This window comes from Polyodon spathula, chromosome 25 (genome assembly GCF_017654505.1).
Source record: "Polyodon spathula isolate WHYD16114869_AA chromosome 25, ASM1765450v1, whole genome shotgun sequence".
Classification (NCBI taxonomy): domain Eukaryota; kingdom Metazoa; phylum Chordata; class Actinopteri; order Acipenseriformes; family Polyodontidae; genus Polyodon; species Polyodon spathula.
In genome coordinates, this window is record NC_054558.1 from 14,646,746 (window position 1) to 14,666,513 (window position 19,768).

Genomic DNA, 19,768 nt, shown 5'->3' on the forward strand with positions numbered 1-19,768 from the left:
AAAAGTGTTTCACTGTATTGTACTCTTGTTCACTATTGCTGGTGGATCACAGAGCCACCAAAATGGATCCCAATACTTGGTGTATTAGCCACCACTGTTCTAGTGTTGGATAACAAAACTGTCTCCCTGGGGATTCATCTTAATCCACACTTTCTACTGAGGTTTCCGATGAATTGGAAGATACCTTCCTGCCTCCAACTCTTCTAATTCTACTCCAGCTGCACTTTTAATATCTAGGGATTCTTCCACGAAGGAGCATCCCGCACCATGTAGGGATCACCAAACTCTGGGATGATCAGAAATAAAACTAGATAAGACATGGAATTGTTTGCAAAGTTATTGAGCTATGCTAAGATCGTGTCATCTACAAATATTGTCAAACCAAACTTCAGGATTTCCACAGAGTCCAAAATGCAAGCAATGTTTTATTGAAAATCACCTTTGGTATAAGCTGCAATTAAATACAAATTAAAGATTTTTTTCACTTAACTATAGGCAATGCTAAATGTCAGTTCCCAAGCTAAAATTACATTACAGTGCTCCCTCGCTATAAGTCTCTCAGTTATGTTTCTTCAGCAGGTCCCCCAATTCTATACTAGTGATTCATGCAATATTTCTACACTAAACACAGTACTGGTGCTGTTCAAACTGTAAACAGCTGTGTCTCCCTTTTGATACAGTATCTGAACTGAGAAAAACAGACATCTTATTCAGCATTTGTTTTATAACTAATTAGACCTATTACATGGTTCTTTCTTAATGTATTTAATTTTTGCTGCAAGAGGACCTGTAGCTTTCTGAGACACAAGATGCTTCAGCCAAACCTGAGGCAAGCCCATTCCCTCTTATCAACCTGCTCTCCTTCTCACACTTGGTTTGCTTGTCTGTTACTTTGAACTAAACTCCTGACCGTCATTTAGCCAGGCTATTTATAGTTTTAAAAAATAGCTAATTAAAATGAACCATGAGTGGGAACGTTGCTTTTAAAAAAAAAAAAAAATAGTATTGATTACATGGTGCTTTATGCATGGCTACTTTACAGAAAGTTACATTTTTGGTTCACTCTATATGCATTGTATTTTTGTCACAAGTGTTGTGTCCCACAGCACCCCCCAGCCCGTTTAGAACACTCATTGCGTGTTCGAGACCCGTGGAGTAGCATTGTATTTAAATTAGTTTGACAAAATATTGTTTCAAGTTCTCAGACCAAAATCTTTTTGGCAGAAAATAAATTTAGTTGGTGATCTTAAGACTTTGGCAAACAACTTAAACCACCAATAAGATCTGTAGCTTAAACTATAAGGAACTCTAGTTTTATCAATTTTAATCAAAACAAATTGCCACTGGTTTTTGTAAGGGTTGCTACAGAAGCCATATACCAATCCTGTCAATTAATTGGTGAGCATTTCAGCAGTAAGAAGTTTGATTCCCTTAAAACATCTACACGCCCAGTTCTATAAGTAACTCAGTGGCACAAAAAAAAAAAAAAGAGGACTAGAGATGCTCTATGAAGGCATTTTATTTTGCAACACAAATCAGAATTAATGTGCTAGCAAGCTGCTAGAAACCATGCCAACTGCATTGTGCATTTTATCAGTGGGGGCAGGAATGAGGACCTCACTGCAGGACATGGAGCAGAGTCCGGGACAACGCCACACGCACCCCAGAGACAGGGCTCCCAGGAGAGCCATCAGGAGAACGGGAGCAGCCAGGTCACACAGCCAGGCCAGGGCCTGCTGGGGGAGGAGAGAGCAAGGGGTTAGTAACAGGAAGGACTCAGTGCAGCCATTGTCTCTCCAGTGCCCAGGGGCAGCATCAAAAGGAGTGTGTTACTTTAGGAACTGCAGAGACTCATGCTTTGGAGACAGCTGGTAGGGGTGGGCAAAGTCCCAATACTAGGAAACACTAAAGTGTACACTGGATTGGAGACTGCAGGCTGAACTCACCCTCCAGTGACAGAGCAGGGCTCCCCTGGTACAATTCCTGGCTTCCAGCAGACAGCTCTTCAGGAAGGATCCTCAGGGGTCCCAGCACTGCAGTGTGTCTCAACCCCTCCTCAGCTGCTCAGGAGAAAGGGAGCCTGGTTAGAAACAGGCCCTGCTGCTTTGCAGCAATGCAGTACCAGTCACAACAGGGGGAAGGATGAAGGAGTGCTGGTTAAAACCACCCAAAAAAGACAACTTGGCGGCCTACAGGTCATTGAGCAGAGTACCAGCAAGACATCACGCACCTGCTCTGGGTGGGATGGGGGAGCACTGCACCACTACTTGAGCATCCTTTGTTGGCTGCCATACAATTTTAAATTCACTCACCTCAAAATCAAGTTACACCCCACAGCTACCTGTGCATTTACATTATACAGGACATAGTAGAATTAGTACCCGTGTCCCTCCTCTTCCTCAGATTGCATTTGGAGGTACAGCAGCTGCATACAGAGAACTGACCAGGGTTATCCAGGAGCTCCCAGCTGGAACACAAGAGCAGGACAATGAACCCAAAAACATTACTTGACAGAGCAGTACATTGTCCCTATTTCTACACCCAATACACGAACGTAAATGCAGGAGTGAACTGTACGCACAGAAGGTTCCACAATATACCCAGGTTTAGGAAGCACAAGTGGTTCCCCAGGGCAGGGTTTGCACCCACAATCCTGGGGACCCCTGTGTCTGCTGCTTCTCAAACTCTTAATTGAACCAATGTGCTTAGACCTTAAATTGCTCTCATCTGCTAAAAAAGTTGCCAATTAAGATACTGCTAAATCAGTTATATTAAACTCCAACTGCTTAAAAGCTAATTAAAATGCCAAATTATGAATTGTTCAATTAAATGATTTAGAACCAGACACAGGGGTCCCTCAGAACCAGATTTGGGAAACCCTACCCTAGGGACACACCTCATTGCCCTCCAGTTACCGACAACCAGGAGAACGCATTTCAATAATTCTCCACACAACTGTAAAAGGAGGCACAGAACTGATTGTGCAGATTAAGAAACAAGTACTGGGTCACTGGACCTCACAGCCATGCACTCCCTTTGTACAGAAAGCAGCCTCAGCAGGGTCCAGTCCTTACCTCCTGGTTCTCTGGTTGAATGAGCACACTTTCTTAGTGGGGTCACTGAGCTGGGCAGGGTCCCAGGCCAGCAACCTGCAATGGATATAGACCTAGGAAAGAAATAATTTATTTAAAAGAAATTATGAGAATAAATTGCCCTAGAACTGCCACCACCTTATTACCGGTGGAACTATATACACAAAGACTTGCACACTACGAGCACAACAGCACATACGCACCAAGACACACCAGGTATAGAATCTTGGTAACTAGCTGCCCTGAGCCTCCAATACAATGCAGATTAGCCCATCAGATTCTCACATCTGTATACAGTTGTGTAAACTTGAAGGCCTGAACAACCAGACGGATCTCGGAGGTCTGAACACGGGACAGAAACATGGAGTTACCAGCCTGGCCGTCTATAAAGCATCTGCAGGGAGAAACACTAAGCAGGGGGAGGCACTGCCAGGACTCTGTGTGCCAGCGAGACTTGCTGTACAAATTACATTCCAACCCAAGTCATGTGTACAAGTGGAAAGTTTGAACTTATAACTTGGGTCTGGTTTCACAAACCCTGGTTAACTCTAATCATGGCATTTATCCTACCTAAATTAAGACTAGGGTCTGTGAACCAATTACTAACCAGATAAAGAACCAGTTCATTTAAAATTACAATCTGAGCCTTCCCAGCACAGTTATTAGTTCAACTGAGCTTTTGCTATGTTCACAAAGCTGACCAGTCAACACCCCCTTCCTAAATCCAACCAGGATTACTGTGTTTCCAAGAGCTAAACAGGTTTAAATCATGTCTTTACTACACAGCTTGCAGCGATTATCTACCCATGGTTGGTGATGAGCTGGTAGGTCTGGCTCTGAGACATCTGAAACACAAAGATGAGCATAACAGCAACACGCCCAACTCATTTCACGAGCCAGGACAGAGCAGCATTGACCAACACCAGAGGAACTAGCCAAAACGTTCTCTACTTGACTGGAGGAAGTGACCCAAGGAGCACCACAGGCTGCTCCCCCTGCCAGGTTAGGGTTGCACTGGACACCTAAACCAATATACTGAGTGTACACTGCAGGACAGCAAACTCACCATTCATAATCCCCATGGTAAACTCCAGCTTCCCAAACCCAGAGGCATCCCCGAGTGCAGGGTTATACACTGGAGGAGCCCAGACATCAGGTCTGCAGAAGGCACAGGTAGAAATCTTTGTTTAGAGCAGCAGCCATAGGACAGTTTGCATTCAGCAGAAGACACTAGGAATTCAGGAAACAATTTATTGACAATAGTTAACACAAACTTACTCTTGTTGCCTTCACAGCAAGGAAGCTGGTCCGAATTAACACAGTAAATATAATTTGACTATGCACAGATTACTGTATTTAGTGACAAACTAGCTTTTAAATAAAAGCTAAATAAAGACAGCAACTCCACAATTATAAAAAAAGTTGACATTGAGTAAATTCATAGATTTTTTGTAAATGTACCTCCAAAGAATCCACACATTAGATACCCTTAAGTCAAGTGTCATGCATACGATGCATGACTCAATACCTGAATGCATTAACAACCCAGAGGCTTTTCAACACATCTTTACAGCATGTTTAAGCCAAGACCAACACTCACCTGGTGTAGGTGCACACAATAGCCCGATTGAAGGGAGTCTGGTAGAAGCCACCCTGGGTGGGCTTGTAGGTCAGCACATTCATGTAACTGGTAAAGTTGGCAGTAACCTGGGCAAGGCATGGTTAAATGTCAGTTAAACACTGCAGTTCAAAGGCAACACATCTCCATCACTTAGCCTTTACAAGACTGGGGTTACAGCACACACTGCATAAAGCAGAGACAATACATTTAGTTTTAAAAAAAAAGTGTAAATAAGCAATTCCCCTTATACGTTTGTATTGCTTACTCATGTAGCGCATCCTAGCGCCAGACAACAGTTAAACGTTTAAAAAAGCTAATACAACCATAACCAATATTGCATAAAAACCACAGGAAGTCATCCTAGTACAATGGGTATATTTATACAAGCATGCACAAATCAATACGGTGCAGTGCAATATGAGCTCGAACGCTTACGTGAACCCAATACACAAGCCGTTAGAAGCCACTTACTATGCTCATAAAGCGGCAGTCCAGCAGGCCGTACTGGAACACCACCATGTTATTACCGGCGCTGCTGCTGGATGGAGGGCAGGTTCCCAGCAGGAGGCCACTCGGGTCCAGAGGCAACGCCGGTCGAAAGTAATCCAACAACACCCTCACAGCCACCGAGTCCACGCCGCAGGCTGTACTCACAGCTACAGGGGAAACGGGTTCAGAATAAAGCGGAACACGCAACTCCTTTATTTCAGGTGTTACGGAATTCAAGATTTAATTTTGTAACTATGAATTACCTTTAAAAATTACCAAGTACGCACTACTGAGTGTTGCACAAGAGGACATCATTGTCTGGATATCAGTAAAACAAGTCTGTTAACACACTAACATCATGCAGCGGTACAGTCAGTGCTACCAAAACATAAGGCACAAAACACACTAACCCCCCGAGTAGCCCACATTACCTTCCTGTGGTGCAGCAAACGGTACACAGCACAAACACTACCGTCCAGGTTCTTTTTTAGTGGCATTAATTACACATTTCCACAACGACACCATCTTCAAAACCAACAGTTACCTACCAAATACTACCGTCCAGGTGCTTTTCTAGCGACATTAATTAGAGTCCTTTGATAATTAACACTGAGTGGACCACTGACACAGGTGTATCGAGTTGTGCCATTGCGCGGGCGCTTGCGTATATCACACACATTCCAGAATACCCGACAGTTAACATCAATTAAAAATTGGACAGACCTTATTGCCTTGCTAACACTGCAGGTTTCGTTGCACCGGCTATGCGTGAGTTCAAATTTAACTTAGTTATACAGCTCCACTCAGGCTGCAGGGTTATTCGGATCCTAAACTATCTGGACGATTGGTTGATTTGCGCGCAGTCAAAAGCACGCGCAGAGGCGCACACAAAACAGATCATAGCTCATGTGGCAAAGTTGGGGCTCTCAATACATCAACAGAAGAGCAACTTCATACCGTCTCAGTCCACAGTGTTGCTGGGGATCAAATTGAACTCTGTGAGCATGCTTGCCTCACTGTCGGAAGACAGGATTCGGTCATTGGAGACCACACTCTCCTACAGGTAAACTATATCGAAGGTTGTTGGGGCTGATGGCAGCCGCCTCGATAATCCTTCCACTAGGGCTGCTGAGAATGTGCCTGCTTCAAGCCTGGGTGAATACACTCAAGGTGCACACCGGTCCGAGATCGGTGCGAGTGTCCAGACAATGCCAGAAGACACTGGAGTGATGGCTCCGTCCCGGCAATCTGCACCTCAGATCTCCTCACAGAAGGGAAGTGATCACTACAGACTTCTCCAGTCTGGGCTGGGGAGCAGTCTGGAACAGAAGAGGAATAAGAGGTCAGTGGAAGGGACATTGGCAGCAAGCGCACATAAATGCTCAAGAGCCGCAAGCAGCGAGCCTAGCGTTATTACATTTTCGCCAGCAATTAGTGCACAAACATGTACTGGTCCGGACAGACAACACCACAGAGGTAGCCTACATAAATCACCAAGGCGGCCTGTGCTCACCGGGCCTTCACCACGCAGCACACAGACTCCTGTCCTGAACGTACAGAAACTTGCGTTCCATCAGGGCAGTTCACCTCCCCGGTGTGAACAACAAGGCAGCAGACCTTCTGTCCAGAGGAGCTCTAGACAGCTCAGTGGAGTAAGCATCCTCAAGTGGTGGAACAGATTTGGGAGAGGTTTCGGCCGGCACGAGTTGACCTCTTTTCCACAGCCAAGTCCACTCATTGCCCCCTATGATTCTCCATGGAGAGAGACGGGGGTCCCCTGGGAGTAGATGCGCTAGCGCACCCCTGGCAGCAGGAGCTCTTGTATGCGTTCCCTCCGCTACCATTAATACACTAGAGAGGCTAGGAGGCTTAGTCCTCCCATGAAAAGCATAATCCCCAAGTGGGATCTAGAACTGGTACTGCGGGCCCTTATGGGTCCCCCATTTGAGCCCATGGCGTCAGCAGAACTGCGCCGTTTCATTGAAAGTGGCATTTTTAATAGCCATTACGTCTGCCAGACGAGTAAGTGAGCTTCATGCATTGTCCATCGATGACACATGTATGACTTTCACTGGAAGTGACTCGCGGGTAACATTAAGAACAAATCCATCCTTTTTGCCAAAGGTGGTATCCTCATTCCATATTAACCAATCAGTGGTTTTGGAAACTTTCAGACCTCCCCCACAAGAGTCAGAGGAGGATCGTAGACAACACACGCTATGCCCAGTTCAGGCTCTGCGCTGTTATTTGGATAGGACAGCATCCTGGAGACAGTCCAACCAGGTGTTTGTCTGCTACGGGTCCCGCTCTAGAGGTTAGGCCCTATCGAAGCAATGTCTAGTGCACTGGGTGACAGATGTGATACGCTTGGTGTATGAACAGACGGACTCCCTGTTACTGGGGGGCATTACGGCCCATTCTACCAGCGGCCAGGCAAATCGTTGGGCTTTCCTTCATGGCACCTCCTTAGATGAATTATGCAATGCTGCTACATGGACAGGTAGTCAGACATTTGTGTGTTTTTACCGCCTTGATGTGACAAACCAAATGAAACCCTCTCTGAGCTCTAGAGTTCTGCAGGCAGCATGCCCTTAGGTGTCATGTTGGCTCTGTTGCTATCGCAGGGGGGCTGTACTGTCGGTAACCTGGAGCCACGACAGCTCCGGTACAGCTTTCCTATTCTGTAATGGTTGTCATTTGAATTGAAAGGGAACATTAGGTTATTACCCTTCGAGGTCGTGTCCCCAGCTGACCTCTGATTTCGAAAGAAAATGGCAATGTGCTACTGTGAGACGTCCCTCTTCAGCAGGAGGTGGGCGGGACTTCCCCCTCACAGCAGGGCCCAGAGAGCGCAGTGTGACAGGCTGGCGAGTGGATAGAGGCCCAGAGACAGACTGCAGTTCAAAAAAATAATGTTTTTATTATAAATTAACACAAAATAAAAGTGCACAAGGGCAAAATAAAATATATTTAAACACAAATAAAGCAAAACTCACAAAAATAAAGGTTTCCAGGCTGGGCAGTGCCTTCACTAGATTTAAAAAATTTCAAAAAACCACAAACACCAACCTGCTTCCTCAGCTCCCTCCTCTCAATGGGAAGCAGAGGCCTCCTTTTATGTCAGGTGGCTGGGCGCTGATTGATCGTTAATTAAGCTAATCAACTAATCAACCCCAGCCACCTGAACACAATGAACCTAGGCAAGTAGGGGAATTTAACCCCATCCCTGCCAATTTCTAAAGGGCAGAGCTGTGCTCTGCCACAAGCACCTTTTGTATATTTGCTCAGCTTGACGGTCAGAGAGGCTCTTCCCATTCGGTAATGGTTGTCATTCTCTTTCAGGGAACCAGGGTTATAGTAATAACCTAACATTTTTATTTGTAATCTGGATATACTGTCTAATTCTTTATATTGTAAAATTATTGTATACATATTTATAAATGTGTTCACTTAAACATATTGCTATTGCTCCTCTAAAATAAAATAAAAATATTGGGTCTAACACATTTAAAGTAAAAAAACTGAAAATAATTATGTTTTAAAAAATCTGAAATTCATGTAAAATGTATATGATGTGGCAGGTGGGGATCTGTGACTATGGAAGCTGTTTCCCTTTAGTAGAACTGCAATAGGGTGTATTTGCAGAAATCAACTTTTTCATTGCCGCATGCTTATTTATTTCTTCTGTATCAAATCCTGTGTATTGTAGGCCCACTTGTGCAATTTTCCCCATTGAGTATATAAACAATATAATATTGTTCTATTCTGTTCAATTCTAATACCGATTACATTTGATGAAGCTGAACATACCGAAATTGTTCAAAGAATCCATGTCCACTCCGGTCTCATTTGAACCAACACTATTGAAAATAATTGGAAGCAAAAATCTGTCAGTTTGTGAAGAGGTTGAAACTTTAAGAGGCAGGCTTTGAAACCAATGTAATATTATGACACTGTGCACAATCCATGGTTTCAGCGGATAGTGAAAAGGGAGCTGCTAACACATTACCAACATTGGCGTCCAACAAGAAACGAGTAGCTGCCCAATGCAGCAACACTATGGATTTGCTGCAGAACCAAACTGTCGCAAAGGGGAGCAGTGAAATCCATCATGTCTACTGAAAATACCTTCCTGCCTCCAGCCCCTTTTAATCCAGCTCAAGCCCCAATTTTAGTACATAGGGATCCAGCCACAAAGGACCATCCTGCACCACCTAGGGATCTCTCCAAATTCTGGGATTCTCAAAGAATTAGAGAAATTGAAACTCAAAAATCAACCATGTTCATTTTCAAATATAAATGCAGGATTTATCAAATTCTATTAACTTCCCACCTAAGTGGAAAACAGAAACAAAACCCTGGGTAAGTTAGTGCAATAAACAGGGAATGTGGAGCTTGATCACAGAAGAGTGTTAATTCAGCCTGAATTGCACAAACACTAAGTTTTCATCCACCTTTGCTTGGTAATAGATGTCAGAAGTCTTGCAGCCCAATGTTCCGCAACACACAACAGGAGTTTGAGCTTCAAGCAATGATTGGGGTTTTCCCCACACAGAACCCTTGGTCTCAGCACATTTGTTTCAGCAATTATTTCTTCTTGGATTTTGTCCCCCCAAAAAAAAAAAAACTACTTGTTTGGACTTTCTCTTGAACAATTTTACTAAGTCGGATAGACGTCTGCCTACATATATTAGCCCAGAAAAGACTAAATAAAAAGTTACATGCAAGTAGAAGGGGTTATACAAGGAATTCATAATGGTCTTTGCAACATTTAGTAAGAAGCAGAGTTGGACATTGCAGCAATTCAAAACAGGTCCAGCAACATTTCTAGCTGCACAGAACTACTAAAGGTAGCGTTCAAGAAGTCCTCTACAGACTTTGCCAAGGGATCACTGTTGAAGAGCACCATTTTATTTGAACACAAGTTAATGTCAGATGCCATTACATAATGTTACCCCCCAAAAAAATATAGCAACCAGGTGTACTGGATTGGTCAGTTAGTGGCCATCTGTACAATACAGATTAATATGCCAAACTTACCCCAGCTTTAGAAGTAATTTTCACTTATAGTTGATGCTAAACTTAATTTCCAAGCTAAAAAAAAAAAAAATAGAAACCCTGTACCAATCCTGTTAAAGCAAGTAAAATTGTCAGAAAGACATTTGATGCCCTGGAAACCCAAATACTCAGCTTAGAAATTTTACTCCGTGGCAGAATTCAGACAGACCAGAGGTTCTTTATGTAGCCATTTTTATTTTGCAACATACAAGAAATTAGAATTGTGCCGGTGAGCTGCTGGAAACCACGCCGACTGCCGTGTGCATTTCAGTGGGGTCAGGAATGAGGAGCTCACTGTTGGACTTGGAGCAGAGTGTGGGACGATGCCACACGCACATAATAGCCAGAGACAGGGATCCCAGAAGAGCCATAAGCAGCAGGGGAGCAGCCAGGACAGGCAGCCAGGCCAGAGCCTGCTGGGGCTCTGGGGAGAAGAAAAAGGGGTTAGAAACAGGAAGGGCTGCCAATGCAACCACTCCAGTGCCCAGGAGCAGTTTCAATGAGGGCCTTACTTTAGGACCTGCAGAGAACCACACTTTGGCATGGGAGAGCAGAAAGTGCCTTTGTTCCAATACTAGAAAATATTAGTTTATTCAGCTTCCTAGGGCGAAGTTATGGTTATGCCATAAGCTTGAATGTTTTAGCAGAAATTATACAATTCAGGTGAAGGAAACACAACTGCAAGGGAATCTGTACTGTAAAAATGAAAGTCTACACTGGATTGGAGCCTGCAGGCTGAACTCACCCTCCAGTGACAGAGCAGGGCTCCTCAGGTAAAATTCCTCGCTTCCAGCAGACAGCTCTTCAGGAAGGATCCTCAGGGGTCCAAGCACTGCAGTGTGTCTCAGCCCCTCCTCAGCTGCTCAGGAGAAAGGGAGCCTGGTTAGAAACAGGCCCTGATGCTTTACAGCAATGCAGTAACAGCCACAACAGGCAGGCCAAGAGGATGCTGGCTGAAACTACCCAAGAGAAGCCAAACAACTTTGATGCCAACAGGCCATTGAGCAGAGCACCAACAAGACAGCCAGTGGCCAGTCTGTTTTGGGTGGGGGGGAAAGATTTAAAACCATACAAAGACCTGTACAATTTCTATATAGAGAAAACTTAGTACCTGTGTCCCTCCTCTTCCTCAGACTGCAGTTGGAGGTACAGCAGCTGCACACAGAGCTCCGACCAGGGTTATCCAGGAGCTCCCAGCTGGAACAAGAGCAAGACACTGAACCCAAGGGCACTGCAATAGACTACTACTCTAAGCAGCAGTAGAATGAAGTTGGTCCGTGCCCTGCCACCCAATTACTGGCATTTCAATTATTCTCCCTACAACTGTAAGGAGGCACAGAGCCGACTGTGCGGATTAAGAAACGAGTCCTGGGTCACTAGACCTCACAGCCCTGCACTCCCCTTGTACAGAGAGCAGCCTCCAGTCCTTACCTCCTGGTTCTCTGGTTGAATGAACAGGCTTTCTTGGTGGGGTCACCGAGCTGGGCAGGGTCCCAGGCCAGTAGCCAGCAATGGATGTAGACCTAGGAAAACATTTGAGATGAAGCAACTCCCACTGATCATTTGCTTCAGGTGGCATTCCAATTAATATTGCTCTACAACCTCCGAATTGTATTTGAAATTACACACCTAGAGCACAGCATCAGATATTCACCAGGGAAAGAATTGTTAACTAGCTGCCTGAACCCTCCAATACAAAAGCAAGTTAACCCAGATACTCACATCTGTATTCCGTTGTGTAAACTTGAAAGCCTGGACAACCAGACGGATCTCGGAGGTCTGGACTCGGGGCAGAAACCTGGAGTTACCAGTCTGTCCATCTACAAAGCATCTGCAAGGAGAAAGAGCACTGAGCAGGTGGAGGCACGTGCAAGGACTGCAGACAACCACTGGAAGGAAGTCAGCAAAACCTCCCGTGTTCCAGCGAGACTTGCTGTACAAATTACATCCCAACCCTTTGTGTCAGGTGCACTAGTGGAAAGTTAACCTTAACTAGTTAACTATCATGGACATATTACCAATATTAATATTTTGTAGTCAAACTGCCGCCAATTAGGAGTCTGCAAACCAATTGCAACCTAAAAGAACTAGCCCATCTAAGCTACAATTTGCCTTCCCAGCATGGCCAGTTTAATCCAGCTGAGCTGCTGCCATATTCACAAAGCTGACCATTCAACACCCCTTCCTAAATCCAAGCATGACTTGTGCCTCTAAGGGATAAATACATAATGTATTCACTACAGCTTGCAGCAAGCATCTACCCATGGTTGGTGATGAGCGGGTAGGTCTGGCTTGAAGGGCTCAGCTCTGGAGTGCTTGCAGCAACACACGCTTCCATGTAGACCATCAGCGGCATGTGGAATTGCTGCTTCACTGCAGCTGCAATGAAGATGGGGGACCCCAGGAAGAATAGACTGGAGGTGCGTGGGGCTGAGAAGTCATCTGAGACAAAGGAGAGGAGCATGAGAACAGCAACCCATCCAAATCTCATGAGCTAGGACAGAGCAGCACCAGAGGAATTAGCCAAAACATTTTCTACTTGACTGGAGGAAGTGACCCAAGCACCACAGACCTAAACCAATAGATCAAGTGTACACTGCAGGACAGCAAACTCACCATTCATAATCCCCATGCTAAACTCCAGCTTCCCAAACCCAGAGGCATCCCCGAGTGCAGGGTTATACACTGGAGGAGTCCAGCCAGCAGGTCTGGAGAAGACATGGATAGAAAGCTTTGGTTAGAACAGCAACACATCAGGACAGTTTGCATTCAGAAGTAGACACTGAACTGGAGAAGCCATTTATTGGTATTAGTTAATGGAAATTTACTCTTGCTGCCATCACAATAAGTTAACTGGTCCAGAAATCCTAATGCAGTAAATGACTTGATTTTCAGAGACCACTGTATTCAGTGCCATAAACTGGGTTTAAAGTAACCGCCCATAAAAAAAATTCCACAATAAACTAAACTGACAATTCATTGACTTTGTAATCTTAATTCTCAATGAAAAAAACTCCACAAATTAGATTCTATTAAGTATCAGACAGGATGCTTGAATGAACAGCCCAGAGGCTTTGAACACATCCTTACAGCATGTTTAAGCTAAGACCACTCACCTGGTATAGGTGCACACAATAGCCTGATTGAAGGGAGTCTGGTAGAAGCCACCCTGGGTGGGCTTGTAGGTCAGCACATTCATGTAACTGGTAAGGTTGGCAGTAACCTGGGGAAGGCATTGGTAAATGTCACCATTTAAAGACAGATTTAAAACACTGCGTGCAGTTCAAGGGTAAGGCACAGCTCCATCAGTTAACCTTTACAAGACTGGGGTCACAGCACACTGCATGTCAACAGCATAAAGCCAAGACAATGCATTATGTTCGCTTTTATATATTTAAAAAATACAGATACTCGAGTCATACAGATGACAATACAACGTTTGTGTTGCTTGGTAGTTTAGCGCATCGCAGCATAGAAAACATTGTTAAACATACATTTGTATGTATCTGTTACATACAACACCCAAAATTATATAGACACTACAGAACAAAAAGCTTCCAAGCACAATGCATATATTTATACAAGCGTGTACAGTTTAATAGTGTGCAGTGAAGTTTCAGTTTATAGGCTTCTTGTGTGACACGAACACAGCCGTTAGAAGCTACTTACCATGCGCATAAAGCGGCAGTCCAGCAGGCCGTACTGAAACACCACCATGTTATTACCGGCGCTGCTGCTGGATGGAGGGCAGGTTCCCAGCAGGAGGCCACTCGGGTCCAGAGGCAATGCCGGTCGAAAGTAATCCAACAACACCCTCACAGCCACCGAGTCCACGCCGCAGGCTGTACTCACAGCTACAGGGGAAACGGGTCCAGAATAAAGCGGAACACGCAACCACTTTCGGTGACACGTAATTCAAGGTTTAATTTTATAACTATGAACAACCTTTAAAAGTACGCACGATTAAGTGTTGCACAAAAGAACATCACTGTCTGGATATCAGTAAAACGAGTCTGTTAACACACCAACATCATGCACCGATACAGTCAATGCTACCAAAACATAAGGCACAAAACACACTAACCCCACGAGTAGCCCACATTACCTTCCTGTGGTGCAGCAAATGGTACACAACAAAGCACAAGAACCACACATTTCCACAACGACACCATCTTCAAAACCAACAGTTACCTGCCAAATACTACCGTCCAGGTGCTTTTCTAGCGACATTAATTAGACTTCTTTGGCAATTAACACTGAGTGGACCACTGACACAGGTGTATCGAGTTGTGCCATTGCGCGGGCGCCTGCGTATATCACACACATTCCAGAGAAAAAAAATACCCAACAGTTAACATCAATTAAAAATTGGACAGACCTTATTGCCTTGCTAACACTCCAGGTTTCGTTGCACCGGCTATGCGTGAGTTCAAATTTAACTTGGTTATACAGCGCAATTATTTACCTGTGTGATGCGCCTGCCTGCGTTAACCGAGATCGCTACAATATGATTATACATTCAACAGTAGTTGCAATCCACAGGGACAAGGGACTAAGTGATGTTAAAAAAAAATAATAAAAATAAATAAAAAGAAAAGAAAAAACCCTAGAGCCTACGATTAAGCAATATTTAATGTAAAGAAAACGTTCATTTGTTACATCCTCATAGCTGCTTCTGTATGAAAATGTTACAGTCACGATTCGGTCAGTCCTCGACAAAAATAACATTTCGCAATTTGAGCATTTATTATCTAAGAACGAAATGCAATGTTATTTCGGTCTTTGGGTAACTTATTTTGGTCAAATTGCGAAATGGAACAAGCAAAGATAGAAACAGAAAAGAAGTGGCAGCTTCTTCGGTCTTTGAGTAAAGCGATCTAATGAAATTGGTGAATATGCTTTGAGGAAATGCAAAGTTCATGAACAAATTTTGAGGATTCAAGGCTTCATTTCTAGCAAGTGCACTAAGTTTTGTCAAACAAAGAAGTGCTTCTGTGCGCGAGCAAATGCGTGCAGCGTAATTATAAATGCCACAGCAAATGTTGTTGTTTTTTTGTTTTTTTGTATGACAACGTGATTTGTTTGGTCCTAAATCTAAATTGTGATTTTTTTTTTTTTTTTTTTTTTTTTTTTTTTTAATGAGCTCTAAACAATTATTATTTAAACAATTAAAACAGCGTTTTAAAATTAGGTTCAGTAGCGCAGTGCTCTCAATGTGGTTTCTTTTGAAAATGTTAAGTTACCAAAATGGTCCTCATCTAAAATAAAAACATTTAAGAAGGTTTTCTTCAAGCAGTGTAAGTCTTTATTCCACAGGCGCAGCACTATCTGGCGCTGATCGGGTCTGTATTCCCTGTTTTCTAAAAAGTGGTAGTTCACAGCGTTCTATGATTTATGAGAATATTAAACGTTTAATAAGCATGCTTTTCTTTTTACTTTCGCTTAAAAAACAGTGATTGCACAAACGTGTGTTGACATTTGTCTATGCTCTTCAACCCTTCCACTGCTAGTTGTCTAACATCTCCCACATGAACTGTGTCCTTTAGATCCCCCTCATACCATCGTCCCGGTTGTCATGCTGGGGAGACCGCACTGTGGTTGATCCCCGGAGCCAGCATCGCAGCCGTTGTGTGTGCTGATGCCCTGGGGAGGCAAAATAAGCTGATCCCTGGAGCCATCAACACCAGGCAGAAGGATATCTACATCAACAGCTGGAAAGAAACGCAAATGGATGGAGCTGCAGATGGATCACATTAGTTTACTGTAAAGCTACGTCTTAGTTGGTGCTTATCTTGACGAGAACTGAGTTCAAATCAGCATGAAGTTTTAACATTTACTCTCATGTATTGGAAATCATTAGCTAAATCTTAGATCTAGTTAAGAGATTTAAGATTTTGTTAGCAAGCTGTCCCTTTACACCCCAGAACCCCGCGAAAACATTTGGACATAACAAGAAACGTTATTGGACAACATTCACAAGCACACTTTGACCACGACTCGATCACGCTCCCCAACCAACTCCATCCAAAGCACACCACAGGTGCAGTCGTTCACATGCACAGGTACTCCGGTGTCACGGGTGACAAAGGTGTATGTGATTTATTGAATTATATTGTTGTGATTTTTACCTGTTCCTATGGCAACGCCACCGGTGTCTACCGCTTGAAATCACTGTTTGGATCGCAGGTGTGGACAAAAATGTAATCAGCTGTGCACTATAAAGTAAGGAAAAACGGAAAATACAGGAAAAAAGGGAATCGGGATACGCAGTTCAGAAAACTACGTCAGAAAACAAACTGAGAAAACGAAGTTAGAACAAGGTGGAACGAAAAAAAAAAGAAAGATAGGCAGAAACAAGATAAGGAGAAAGCAGAACGCGGAAGAACAAAACAGATACAAGACTAAAGAAAGCAAGGAGATCGGAGTGTTGCAGGTAGATGCACGGGACCAGGATGTGAGGAATTTGGGATGTTGTTGACAGCAGTACGGGACACTTGGTGTACTGGGAAGGAGACTAAAGAGAAATCGGGACGTGAGGAGCTGAAGACGACCAGCTGAACGGCGTTGACTGGAGAGAAGTAAAAAGCACGAGCATTTTGAGAGAGAGAGCTACCCAATACGCTGGACTGGGAGTTGTGGGTCGTTATCCACCAGCTAAGTGTCTTGTTGTGGTGCATTATGCTTAAACTGCAGTAGAGTCACGCATCTTCTCATTGAGCTATTGTTACTTTTTATTATAACTTATTAACTGAATCTTTTCCCTGTTCCCTGCCTTACATTACAGCCAGAACTATATTTTATTGCTACAAATGCTGTTAGATTACACTTGGCTGCTACACTAGACAATGCTGCTAAATTGTATCTGCTGCTAAAGCTATATAATGCTGCTAGACTATCTGTTGCTAGGTTATATCTGCTACTAGATTATACTGTGTGTTTATAGATATGTGTATTGATATATGGTTATAGATATGTGTTTGTGATTAATTTTAATTGGCAATTCTATTAAGTGATCTCTTTGGTTTTACTATACCATTTTAATTTGTTGTATAAATTAGCAGATGAATTGAAATGTCCTGAAGTGCACTGAGCCTTTGCTTTATTTTTATCAGGAAACCTGTGTCGTGTGCAATATCCAATTTTAGATTGAGAGTGGAGGCCCTGCTCTGTTGCAAATTAAAATGTTTTTTCTCCACTCTTGACTCTGGGGAAGGCTCAGTGTTATTAGTCTGTTGGCTTGGACTCAGTGGTGGAGTGGTGCCCCCTGTTGGGGAAAGGGATAATTGAGCAGTTTTGAAATCTGGGGTGGCAGGAGCCTGGAACCACGTCCCCTACTGACAATCCAGCCAGGGCAAGTGCAATATTGAATAAGGACTGACCATGCACATTATTTTACTGTGCTACTTTGACTTTCATTGTTAGTAATGAGATGTGCTAATACTAATGCCAAGTTTTGAATAGAAGCTGTTTTTAATAAAGAATTGCATATTACTTCTCGTCTGTGCTCCTTTGTGTGGGCTAGTTGCTGTTCCCCTTTGTTGATTCGAACCTGTGCCAATTAAAGTAGAAGGTAATTATAATGGAACAGAATTCCTTATTTTCTTTAAACAAATGTGGCGTAGTCTGGCTATTTATTTCGGGGGTGTCACACTCGACATTGACAAAAAATGGAAGACAACACAGATAGTCCAGATCACTACAATATATACTTAAATAATAAATCGATGACGTGACTCAAATATTTACAGATTTCCCGTTTATTCAATAAAAAAATATTATTGAAGTGTATATTTTGCATGATGTTCATTTTTAGCACCCCGCAATGATTGCTGTTCACAGATTGAGCAGCATCTTCAAAATCTGTCTCTGAACTGTACATTTTCTCAAAGCACATGTCGCAATCTGATTAAATCACTTTACTCGCATACCAAAGAAGCTGTCTCTCTGTGTTTCACTCTTTGCTTTTTTTGGCATTTTCCATTTTGCAATTTGAGCAACATAATTTGCTCAAAGATCGAGTTAACCATTCATTTCTTTCTCGGATAATTTGTAAATTCTCAAATTGCAAAAGTTATTTTTTTTATTCTCGGTAACTGTGAATCCTGAGTGTAACATATACACCAGTGGTATTTATTGTGTGTAATTGTCGGTCTTGTCTAATAACGTGCATATTATAAAAAGGAAATGCATGAGGAAAACCCTACACTATCTTGTGGGTGTGACTGATGAGAAATAATAATTAAAAAAAAAACAGACTATGTGGTTAATATAAATAGCATGTGTATGTTAATATTCAGAACAGCTGTTTTTATTCATAATCTGGATATACTGTCTAATTCTTTACATAGTATAATTATTGTATACATATTTATAAATGTGTTCAGTTAAACATAGTTATTGCTCCTTGTGACAGGAGACCTGGGTGGACAGAGACTCGGAGACAGAAAAACTGCAGTTAAAGCACTGCTGTGCTGTTTAATAAACACAAGTAAATCAAAAAGTTGAACCAAACACTGCTCACAGAGCAAAATAAAAGGTTTAACAAAAACAAGTAACAAACACAGTAATCTGAAACATCTACATGGTGGCAGGTGGGGATTTGTGACTATCGAAGCTGTTTCCCTTTAGTAGAACTGCAATAGGGTGTATTTGCAGAAATCAACTTTTCCATTGGCACATGCTTATTTATATCTTTGGTATCAAATCCTGGGTAGTGTAGGTCCACTTGTGCAATTTTCCCCACTGATTATATAAACAATATAACATTGTTGTATTCTGTTCAATTCTAATACCGATTACATTTGATGAAGCTGAACATACTGAAATTGTTTAAAGAATCCATCTCCACTCCGGTCTCATTTGAGCCAACACTTGAAAATAACAAAGCAAAAATCTGTCAATTTGTGAAGAGGTTGAAACTTTAAGAGGCAGGCTTTGAAACCAAGGTAATACTATGATGCCTAGGTGGAAAGCATAAACAAAACCCTGGATAAATTAATGCAATAAACAGGGACTGGGGAGCTTGATCACAGAGGAGTGCTAATTCAGGCTGAATAGCACAATTCCAGGTTCAATTGAATTACACAAACACTCAAATAAGTTTAACCACCTTTGCGTGGTAAATATCTGAAGTCTTGCAGGCAGATGTTCCACGACAGGAGTTTGAGCTTCAAGCAATGATCGGGGTTTCCATACAGAACCCTTGGTCCTAGAACATTTGTTTCAGCAATTACTACTCTTGGAGTTTGTTTTTGTCCCTAAAAAAGACTATTTATTTGGAATTGCTCTTGAACATTTAGTATATTGGATAGACAGACTAGTTTTAAATTGCTTGGTGTTGATTTTACAGTCCTCGTTAAATCCCCTGTAGGTATGTCTATATGGCCCAGAAAACACTAGATAAGTTACATACCTCCATTCAGTTACAAGATTAAAAGAGAGGAGTAGGATACATTGCATACAAGGGGTCAAGAGAAGGAATTTAACAGTATTTGCAATATTAAAGAGC

General features: G+C 42.8%; 1 protein-coding gene and 1 pseudogene across 1 annotated transcript; both read right to left on the minus strand.

Annotated features, from left to right (window-relative positions):
* Positions 1-1,593: 1,593 nt before the first annotated feature.
* LOC121300066 lies at positions 1,594-5,727 on the minus strand (annotated as a pseudogene).
* A 4,748-nt stretch (positions 5,728-10,475) lies between these two features.
* On the minus strand, positions 10,476-14,175 carry LOC121300230 (zona pellucida sperm-binding protein 3-like; the record flags this gene model as incomplete). Its single annotated transcript, XM_041228728.1, has 9 exons — positions 10,476-10,684; positions 11,006-11,119; positions 11,372-11,457; positions 11,692-11,783; positions 11,983-12,091; positions 12,522-12,702; positions 12,877-12,968; positions 13,377-13,483; positions 13,930-14,175. Coding segments are annotated over 9 exons (1,236 nt in total), but the record flags the coding sequence as incomplete, so codon positions are not given.
* Between the last annotated feature and the right edge of the window lie 5,593 nt (positions 14,176-19,768).